The 11,787-nt window shown below is 39.9% G+C and overlaps 1 protein-coding gene across 1 annotated transcript in view; it reads left to right on the top strand.

The window, feature by feature from the left end:
- The first annotated feature begins 3,487 nt into the window (after window positions 1–3,487).
- LOC137047333 (uncharacterized) overlaps window positions 3,488–11,787 on the top strand; it is a 43,296-nt gene continuing 34,996 nt past the window's right edge. The window contains exons 1-3 of the mRNA XM_067424938.1: window positions 3,488–3,596; window positions 3,700–4,029; window positions 11,643–11,684. Of these exons, the coding sequence (XP_067281039.1) occupies window positions 3,533–3,596; window positions 3,700–4,029; window positions 11,643–11,684 (436 nt within the window). The 5' untranslated portion in view covers window positions 3,488–3,532. The remainder of the gene's footprint in view (window positions 3,597–3,699; window positions 4,030–11,642; window positions 11,685–11,787) is intronic.

The raw sequence follows: 11,787 nt of genomic DNA, 5'->3' as shown, positions 1-11,787 counted from the left end.
TCTTATGAATGTGTGAGGAGAAGATCAACCTGCCACATCACAACCATTTTGTAAGGGAGCACCCCTTGCTAACGCAGTAGAAGAGGTGGAGTGAGCCCTTAATCCTATAGGCGAAGCTTGACCACGCGCCTCATAGGCAAGAGCAATAGCATCCCTGACCCAATGAGACATTGTTTGTTTGGTGGTGGCAGAACCTCTGGTATGGTCCCCATGGCAAACAAACAATTGCTCTGACTTATGCCACTGGCTAGTGCGGTGGACTTAGGCCTGAAGAGCACCGCCTGGACACAGTCCATGAAGTCTATCCTGATCCAGCGTTTCAAGATTGACAGGATGTACAGTCGAGAAAGGAACCTTAGGCAGGTAGTCAGGATGAGGATGCAAAATCACTTTCACCATTCCTGGGGCAAAGTCTAAGCAGAATGGGGATTATTGGCTGAGCCTGCATATCCCCAATTCTTTTTAGAGAAGTTATTGCCATAAGAAAAACCCTCTTTAGGGTCAGAAGTTTGTCAGATGCTGACTCTAGTGGTCCAAAGGGGGTCTCAACCCGACCCTCAAGGACTATAGCTAAGTCCCATGAAGGGATCTTGGTTCTTACAGGGGGCCTAAACCACCTGGCCCCATGAATGAAGCGAGCAAGTAGAGGATACCTCCTGAGCTGTACCCCACTCACCAGGGCGTGGCAAGCCGATAGAGCGGCCACATAAATCCTAAGAGTGGAAGGGCAAGTGCCTGATGTCAATTTTTCTTGCAGAAAATCCAGAACTGAAGCAACATGGCAGTTAAATGGGTCTGCAAATATGTCGCACACCACCTTACAAAGACACCCCATTTATTGGCATAAACTTTCCGAAGCCCTACAACTGAAAGCCCAGTGTCCCTCAGTTGGTGCCCATCAGGGTCCAAACATAAAGGTTCCACAGGTCGGGCCAGGGATGAAATATCATGCCCTCTGCCTGAGACAGAAGGTCCTTTTTTGTCTGAATCGCCCATGGCGAGCCATTGAGAAACACTATCTCGGAGAACCACACTCTGTTTGGCCAGCACGGCACTATCAATAAGAGGCAAGACCCTTGTTGGTGAACCCTGGCTAGAACTCCTGGGAGCAGAGCGACTAGAGAGAGGGCATACAGGTGCATATTGGGCCATGTATGAGCCATCGCATCCAGACCCAGCGGAATTGGGTGACTGAGAGAGAAGTAGAGGGGACATTGCGCTGTCTGATAAGAGGTGAAGCTTCCGCTCTGTAAAATCTGGTCCATATCTGCTTGAATACTTCTGGGTGGAGTTTCCATTCCCCCATCTCTAATTTCTGTTTGGACAGTAAATCTGCACCCACTGAGTGACAGGAGCTTTCCTGGGCCCAGAGAAGAATCTTTCTCGCTATCCTGTTTAGATTGAGTGAGAGCAGACCTCCCTGGTGATTTATATATGAGACTGTCGCTGTGTTGTCCACCCACACTAGGACATGACAGCCCCTCAATTGGAAGAGAAAGTATTTCAGAGCCAGAAATACAGCCATCAACTCAAGAAAATTGATGTGCCAATTGAGCTGATGACCCTCCCATTCCCCTTGGGCTGGATGACCACTTAAGACCGCACCCCAGCCTGTCAGGGAGGCATCCATTGTTTGCAGTTTGCGATGACACGGTATGCCTAGAGTGGTACCCAAGGCAAGGAACCGGGGTCTGAGCCACATATCTAGTGTACGAAGCCAGCAGTACATCACTTTTATTAGCCTCTGGGGGTTGGCCCTTAGATGAAACCCCCTGGCTCTGAGCCACAACTGAAACAGTCTCATGTGTAACAGCCCCATAGGGAGCACCGTGGATGCTAAAGCCATGAAACCTAACAATCTTTGACACTGATGAATGGTGAGATCTTGACCTAGCCTGACTTTGCTCATGGTTTGTAGAATGGTCTCAATTCAAGCGGGAGACAGTTATGCCCGGATCGTGATCGAATCCCAAACTATCCCTTGATAAGTCATTCTCTGGACCTGTGCGGGGTGATAAGGCCAGGTCGAATGGATGAACCTGAAATTGGTAAGCTTCGCCCCCGAACCTCAGGAACTTCCTGTGTTGTGGCAGTATTTCTATGTGAAAAAATGCATCTTTCAGATCGATCGTGATGAACCAATCAAATGTGGATTTGCGACATGACTGTCTCTACAGTTAGCATCTTGAACTTGAGTGCTTTAACTGAACGGTTTAAGCCTCGAAGAGCTAAGATTGGACGCAACTCCCCATCCTTTTTGGGAACCAGAGAGGAACATCTGAGAGAAGAACATCTTCTATGGCCCCTTTGCTCAGAAGAGTTTGCAGCTCTTGTGACAGTACATGCGCTGACTCCAGTCTCACAGAAGTGGAGACCACGCCGTTGAAACACAGAGGGCGCCGAATAAATTGGATTCTATATCTGACCTGCACTGTGCTTAACACCCATGCAGAAATGCCCGGGAGAAGATTCCACGCTGCCAGGCTCTCTGAAATCTCTCTCTCTTTTCTCTTTAAAACTCAACACGAGATCTTGTCAGGAGTTAGTTTTCGACTGATAGTGTGCAGAAATTTCTGTCCTTTATCTCTATATGAAGCAAGTGAAAAGAATTCAAGCTATCGGTTATATATAAAGAGAAATGAGTCAGCAGAAGCGTGGTCCACTGCCCCCCAAATCACCAGTGGAGGTGGAGAGGTTTTGTGAGGGTAGCAGGACGGAATGACCAGGTGTTTTATGACGTGCCCTGTCCCGCAGGGGTCTACCCCCACAAAACTGGGCGCAAGACCATCCGGTCCCCAGTCTTTATGAAGGGAAGCGCGACTCACCACATTTTGCTTTTTAACTTCCCTTGAAGGACCTGGCAGGGGTTGGGTGGCTGACAACCTCTCCTCTTGAGTGCGGCAAGGAAGTAACTGCACTTCTTCATGTTTTTTAGCTTCTCTAAATTTGGTGACAACAGAGTCAACTGTGCCACCAAATAAGCCTGTGGAGGAGATTGGAGAATCTATCAGAAACAATCTCTCCTTGTCTTTAATTCCTGGTGGATTCAGCCACAAATGCCTATCCATGCTCACCAAAGCAGACATTGAACGGCCAGACATTGTACTGTCAAAGATTTTAAACAGAAAAAAATAAACATGGAACTATTATTTATTGGCCCTGAGACATAATTTGTTCCAAACATATGGTTTTTAACCATATATATATATATATATATATATATATATATATATATATATATATATATATATATATATATATATATATATATATATATATATATATATATATATATATATATGCTAATAGACCACATCCAGATTAAACTACACCTGGAAATCATGAGGATTTTCATTACATAACGGTTTGATTCAACATATCTAAGTGGGGAAGTAACACTTGAACTGATAAGAGAGTATTATTCAATGCTTTAAACTCTCTGGAAAGGAAGTGGAAACTCTGTGTGGTTTAGTGTGTCTGCATTGAGCTGAGATCTTTAGTTTGATCGCCCCCGCCACGGACGACAGATACAATGGAGAAAGCCGTTTTGTTCTTCTGTGTATTTTCCTCTTGGATTATGCAAGTCACAAGAAGTGGTAAATATATTCTATTAAAAAAATCATGAAATTAACATATCCTCAAATATAATAATTATCATGATCAATAGTCTAAACGGATGTGTTTATCACTGTCTCTCAGATGAATCTTCTGACCTGTTGATAGTCCAGATGGGAGAAAACATCGTTCTGAACTGCAGCATGAGAGACAGATATGAAGTCGTCTGGTTTCGCCTCAGATCTGAAATGAATGTGCTGATGTCTGTGAAGAAAGACAGAACCGGACAAAAACTCCTGATCATCTACAATCAGAACCGTACTCGTTTTAACATTTTAGCAGACAGTTGGGTCACCACAGCCTCTCTAGCCATTTCTGGAGTATCAGAGTCAGATTCGGGCCTTTATTTCTGTGGAATAAAGTCTGTGATGTCAGAGATGGACTTCGACAAACCCATCAGACTGGAGATCGAGGGTAACACATTTCAGTTTTCACATCATATCGTCACAAAGTTAATGTTAGTGTGGGGGGAATGGGTAAGATGAGCCACCCAAGACAAGATCTGAACAGAATTTTTGTTTTGGGATATATGGATTTAGCAATATTTGATTAAGATAAATCTTTTATATGCTTTATATATATATATATATCCACAAGATTTTTTATGTTTTTGAAAGAAATCAATTCTAATCATGAAGGCTACATTTATTTGATTTATTCATAATATTGAGAAATATAACTGTTTTCTATTCAAATATACTTTAAAATGCAATGTACTTGGCCCTCTTTTCTTTAACTTTTTTTAACCTTTCTCCTTACGTTTTCTGCTAGCCATTCTGCCGCAACTTGATTTCGGAAATCCGGGGGTCAATCACAAACTGGCTAGTAGGCCGACTCGTCTTCCTCAGTTTTTTTTTGTTTGTTTGTTTTTTGTTGCACGTAGCAGTATATAAGTGATCGTATTAGTGCCCCTGCTGATGGCTGTTCATATCAGGGGCGTTTCTCGGATTTTCATTTTAGGGGGTTAGCCCCCAGTGAGGGTAGCCTATGGAAAACATTTTTCACACTTTAGTTTAGGGTCCAAATTGCACTATTAACTAGTAGCTTACTAACATTCATACCCACATTGTAAAAAAAGGCAAATTTTGAACTTTTGCAGTACAATTGACTTGGATGTTTAAGCTATTTCAACTTATGTTAAACTAACTTTAAAAAATTAGTTAATCTTGTTTAACTAATAAAAAAAAGTTGAACATTTCTTAACTTATTTTGATGAGTTAAAACAATGTAAAAACATATGTTGACATTATTTATTGAATATATAATTTTTTTTATAGTGCAATAGATATTGGCTGTTATGTATAAAGCTAATATTAATTCCTTATTGTATGGCCATACTGTAGCCTTCATGCATTAATCGTCCCCAATAATGTTGGCAGGGATATAATCTGATATCCCAAATGTTAGGGTGGTCATGGTCCCCCGAGAAATTTTTGATTTCTATGATCTACATATGTGCATTTTAAGATAACAATAGCTTGAAAACCATGTCACTGAGCAGTAGATTATTTGTCTTTCTTATCTCCACTTCTCTCTTTTTCTCTGTTTTTTATCTTTTGTCTCTTCCCCTCATAATGCTGAGCTTTGACTGATTTTTCCATTTTCGTCAGTCAATAAAATAAACATATGGTTTACATATTAACATACTGATATTTATATGTTTTATGAATAATGTTCTTAGACACGTTAATATACTGTTTATTAAAGTTTAAGTTTATTAAATTAATTCACAATATAAACACATTCATAATCTAAGATCTTATGCCCAATACAGGCTGAAAAAAGCTGAGTTTTTTTATTTTTATTTTATTTACTGAAGGTTACAAATGGAATTATATTAATTTACAATATATACATGTTCATTATCAATATGCCTAAACTGATGAAAATGGCTTTGTTAATATTTCTTGTTTGTTAATTAGGCCTAGCTAGGCTATCAGATATATATATATATATTCCACTCAAAAATTATGAAATTAGACAAAAGTTTATTTATTTGGCTGAATATTTTTGACTTTGGTTTAACTTTTTGTTTTCTGACTTAAAGCAGACACTGTCAAACATGAATGTTTAGTTTAGTCGCTTACATTTCTCTCACTTGACGTCGTCGAGTTGCTCTGCTAAAATTCACACTCAACCTCAGCAGTTTCTGTGTGAACATAAACCCCTCCTTCTCTGATTTGATTGGTTTTCTCAAATATTTTGACATTGACGAGCGGTGACAGGTCAATGAGGCTCAGATTTACACACACACACACACACACACACACACACACACACACCTCTGTTTATCATATGATGCCCGGCGCCGCTGCGGATTGAAGAACACACACAGACAGACTAAAAGATGGGCCGAATCCGCCTGCCACTTTCATGTTTTAAAGGTTAATCACATATTTATTTAGGGGGGCTGAGGCCTAAGTTGAAGCTAGCTGCAGCCCCCCTAAAAAGGTCCTAGCGACGGCCATGGTTCATATTGTGTTATTTATTAATAAATAACTTAATACGTTTTTTTTTTTTTGGCGATGGCCCTCGGTTGGACGGCCGTTCTGGACTTTTCCAGAATGCACAGATTGCCAATCCGAACCTGGTAATCTTTAATCAAAATCTGAAAGTAATTTCCGGTCTGGGTGTTCCTTCTCAGCTGATGTCAGTTTGACGGTTTAGGTTTTAAAATGCGTAACGAATCTCCAAAAAGAGGAACGCTGAGGTAAAACTCTGCCCTCTGTTCAATATTTCTTTCACTTGGAAAAACATCACAGCACTGAAGAAAACTCACTTGCTACTTCCGGTTCACTGGGACTTTAAGCATCATTTACATTTACATTTACATTTATGCATTTAGCAGACGCTTTTATCCAAAGCGACTTACAACTCAGGAGAACAGGAAGCGATCCGTCAAGAGGCAAAGAAACACAAAAAGTGCCCTAAACACCAAGATTTGTACACCACTCAGAGTAGCAAAGACCAGAAAAGGAAAGAAGAAAGGAGAAATAGAGGGGGAAAGAGTTTTTTTTTTTTTTTTTAATGTAAGATTAGGTGTTCGTGGAAGAGATGAGCTTTTACCTGTCTTTTGAATGAAGCGACAACAAGAGGAATATTACACGGAGTGAGAGAACATTATTGTCTTAAATCAAATAAAAATGATCACTGCTGAGGATAAACGATTTGAAGATCACGACAAAATAAAATACTATGCTTGGTAACGTTATTTGTTTCACACGTTAGACCTTCTCAGCAAAAATCAGCTTCAACACCGGCAGAGCGCCAGCAGCACGCCAAACCATGCAGCAAAGTGAGGTTTTATTGCTTCTTTGTTAACAATTATTTTAGTCTATTGTTAATTTTACTTAGAACAGCCTCAATGTAATTTTTAGATTTTTTTCATTATTCCTTCAAAACACTTGTGAATTGCAGAAAGACGCAAATATCCTCTCCAGCCGCGACAAGAGAAAAACTGCAAAGAGACATCCTACAGAAGACAAAACTGCAATTAGAGATCGAAAAACTTAAAAAGGAGAAGGAAAATCAAGACCTTTACAACTTCATTCTTAATAACAAACTAATGCAGCTACAAAGTGAAGGAAAAATAAAATGCACATCAATTGACGAATATTTTTTTATGACAGATCTGACAGGTTTTGTATTTATTTATGATTTATTTATTTATATTTTATTTATTTATATTTATGAGTATTGTCCATAGGCTACTAGCTAAACTAATTAAAGAATGCATTTACGATGGCATCTCTGACAACAAATCCAGCCCGTTGAAAATCTTGTTGATTTTCTTCATGAGCCTCTTCTGCTTCTGCTTCTGGAGCCTCTTCTTCGACATCATCTCCCTCTTCACAATACATCTTTGACATGTTAAAAAGAACAACGCTGGCGACAATAATTCTGCTGCCCTGGAGGCTCAACGCGCAGCTCGCTGTGGAGACAGTGAAATCTGCGTTTGAGCTGTCCGATCGTCCTCTCAATTATAGACCGTGTGTGTGTCAACGCATTGTTGTATCTTTCCTAGGATCAAACGATGACCATAATTATCAACAAGTCAAAATACATTTTAATACATTGAAAAAATATGATCAATAAACTGACAATAGCCTATATGTTTTTACTTAATTTTCAACTTTTTAAAGTTAATAGGCTATAGCTCTCTGTCAAAATCCTAGAGTCATGTGTACTCCCTGGACATGATGCAACAACATTTCTAATTCTGCACAGATGGTCACACACTAGCTGCACATTAACAGAATGGTAGTTTTTTCTGTTAACATATTGATCTTCATGCGTGCGGGGAGCCTGAATTCTGACATGTGTGCCATCGATTACACCACTTATTCGAGGAAACCCCGCTTTCCGAAAAAAAGAGGTTTGAATGGCATCCAGTTCAACACGCGATGGAAATGTCACAGTTTGGCTTTAATGACGGCAGAGAGCCCCTGCATCCCGGTGAATAACTCTACTAACTGACGATTTATGAACATGGAAAACATCTCCCACTACAGACTGGAAACTCCCAGTTGCAAAGAACCGAAGTGCTATAAGCAACTGTAACACAGAGGGTAGTGAGCGGTTACGCTGGGTAACATGATCAAGATCGCCTTCCAGTTTGTTAGCGATCTCATATATCCCGCGGCGATCAAATCTATATTCGCGAAGCAGTTTTTCATTGCTAAGATGGTCCAGAGGATTCTCTCTATCGCGAAAAATTCGCTTTGGCACATTTACATCTTCAACAGGATCAATAAACTCAGCTATTTTTTTCTCATTAATGTTCGTCAACTCTCAAGGTAAACTTTTCCTAACCTTAAACTATACTTAGAAAAATGACAGTTAAGGGGCTTTATGCAACACTTAACGGTTTTTAAGGGATTACTTAAGTGAAAAATAGACATTTGAGGATAATTCTAAGGGTTTATGACGTTTCAGTTTAATAAACCCTTAAGTGATACTTAAGGGTTATTTTATGCAACACCCTTAAGTTTAAGGGAAACCTAAGGGCGATCTTAAGGGAAATTTTCACTTACGGTGTTTTATGCAACCGGGCACCGGTCTTTATTTGAGGAATTACGGTATTTCAGTCAAAGTTGCTCTTCTATCAGCTTGAATCAGTCGGCCCATTCTCCTCTGACCTCGAGCATCAACAAGGCATTTTCTCCCACAGGACTGCCGCATACTGGATGCTCTTCCCTTCTCACACCATTCTTTGTAAACCCTAGAAATGGTTGTGTGTGAAAATCCCAGTAACTGAGCAGATTGTGAAATACTCAGACCGGCCCGTCTGGCACCAACAACCATGGCACGCTCAAAACGGCTTAAATCACCTTTCTTTCCCATTCTGACATTCAGTTTGGAGATCAGGAGATTGTCTTGGCCAGGAACACACCCCTAAATGCATTGTGCCATGTGATTGGTTGATTAGATAATTGCATTAATGAGAAATTGAACACATGTTCCTAATAATCCTTTAGGTGTATATATACAGTAGCGTACCGTGGGGTTTCAGTCAGGGCCTTCACTAACGATCAACAACACGCCCCACGCCATAACAACACACACACACACACACACACACACACACACACACACACACACACACACACACACACACACACACACACACACACACACACACACGATCAACAAGCCCCACGCCGTCGCCATAACAACACACACACACACGCACACGTTTGTTTTTGTGACATATGGGGACATTCCATAGGCGCAATGGTTTTTATACCGTACAAACCGTGTTTTCTATCCCCCTACACTGCCCCTGCCCATCACAGGAAACATTCTTCATTTTTACTTTCTAAAAAAAACCTCATCCTGTATGATTTATAAGCATTTTGAAAAGTGGGGACATGGCCAATGTCCTCATATTTCACCCTCTCCTGTGTGTCATAACACACACACACACACATACACATACAAAATACAATAATGCACTGTACGCAATACTACTACGAACTTTGCTTTCATAGTGTTCGTTGGGAAGGGGACAAGCAAAAAGTACACGCCAGACAAAAAGGCAATTTGACTATTTATTGATGATACTGCACTCACGTGTCGCCGTTTAGGCAAATGGTGAAAAGAATCAAAATCAGCTGGCACAAATACTCTAAAACAAACAAAAATACGGACCAACAGAACATCCAAAGAAACAGAAAAAACACTGCTTGTTAGCTAACATTACCGGCTTGACATCAGGATCGATCATTCGCACGCAGCCTCCGCGGCGGCCATAGTTTATTTCACACAGAATTCTCACAACCCGCGAAAAGTTCAGACGGCTGATGACATCAGCAGGGGGTAGCACACTGACACATCGCTGGGCCTCTGGGCCGTTCTATCACTACACATCAAATTTTGATTGGCTAATGACCCACGTCAGTCAAAGCTATGGTCCAATGGAAAATAGCAGCTTCAATGGAAGGCAAGCTATTCTACTAGTGCTGGTCCTCGGAGCTGGGATGCGTTTAGATGATGACATATGGAAAATACACCAAAAATACATACATTCTTTCTGGAAATATAATCGTAACTCATATATATATATATATATATATATATATATATATATATATATATATATATATATATATATATGATTTTGACAGGGCCAGCAGAGAAGGCCCTGCTGGCCCTGACGGCCCACCACTGTATATATATATATATATATATACACTCACCTAAAGGAGTGCCAATTTAAAACCCTAAAAAACCATGGTTTTAATAAATAAAACCCTGTCAATGTTATGTTAAAGATGTTAGTTCACCCAAAAATGAAATTTATGTAATTAATGACTCTCTAATGTCGTTCCACACCCGTAAGACCTCCGTTCATCATCGGAACACAGTTTAAGATATTTTATATTTTAGTCCCAGAGCATATGCATCGATTAATGATTCAGGTCGCCAATGTCACGTGTTTTCAGCAGTTCGGATCCAGTCAAACCGCCAAACTGCTGAAATCACGTGACATTGGCGACCCGAATTATTGATCGATTCCCTGATTTATTAACCGTTTGAATCTTTTTGGAGCAACACGGAAGAGAAGCCAATGCTGAATAAAGTCGTAGTTTTTGTTATTTTTGGACCCAAATGTATTTCTGATGCTTCAAGAGACTCTAATTAACCCACTGATGTCTCATATGGACTACTGTGATGATGTTTTTATTCCCTTTCTGGACATGGACAGTATAGTGTGCATACACTTGCATACGCTCTCGGACTAAATAGAAAATATCTTAAACTGTGTGTGAAGATGAACGGAGGTCTTACGGGTGTGGAGCGACATTAGGGGGAGGAGTTAATGACAGACATTTCATTTTTGGTGAACTAACCCTTTAAAATAAACGGCGTCAAATACTTATGAGCAATACAAATACAAATACCAATGAGCATTAAGCTCGGGAGTGTGACGTTATGATTGACAGCTGAGATTGATGGCTTCTTTTGAAGTTGTCACTGAGGCAAGAACAGACTGTTTTAAGGGATTTTCGGGAGCAGATTGGAGCTTCAGCTTTAATTTCTACATTTCCACAACTGTTTATTTCACACCAACATAATGAATTGTTCTGCATCTGCAAGGTCTCTACAGCGCATAACTCGGGTCCCGAGTTAAATAAATGTATTAAGGTTGATTCAGTGTCGCTAAATAATATTGGTAACACTTTATTTTAGGGTTCAGTTCTCACTGTTAACTAGTTGTTCCCATACTAAAGTGTCAACATAATATATATATATATTTCATTTGAATAAAACAGTTAATATAGATGTTCCCATTTTTTAGATTACCGTTTTTTCCCCTTTCATATCAGAATAGATTTCAGACCACAAACACACACTAATCAAAAGTTTGGACACACTGGATGATTTTATTCTAAAGGCCCTAAAATGCCATCTGTTGCATAAAGCACAACTTAAAAACTACAGAAGCTCATCTTAACTCTCTCGTAACACAGTTAACGACTAAAATTGTTTTGTGTGTGTTTGATGAACTGATCATATATTTACAGGTCTTCTTCCTAAAGAACAAGTTGACATAGAAGGTGCCACAGGTAACATATTGATTGTTATTTTAGTTGCTGCACTAATTCTTCTCATGAGTTAATGTTATATGAATGTGAATAACTCTTGTCTGTCTGTAGATGAAGTGACCTC

This window comes from Pseudorasbora parva, chromosome 19 (assembly GCF_024679245.1).
Source record: "Pseudorasbora parva isolate DD20220531a chromosome 19, ASM2467924v1, whole genome shotgun sequence".
Lineage (NCBI taxonomy): Eukaryota > Metazoa > Chordata > Actinopteri > Cypriniformes > Gobionidae > Pseudorasbora > Pseudorasbora parva.
Note: the sequence above shows the minus strand (reverse complement) of the source record. Positions and strands in the feature narration are given on the sequence as shown.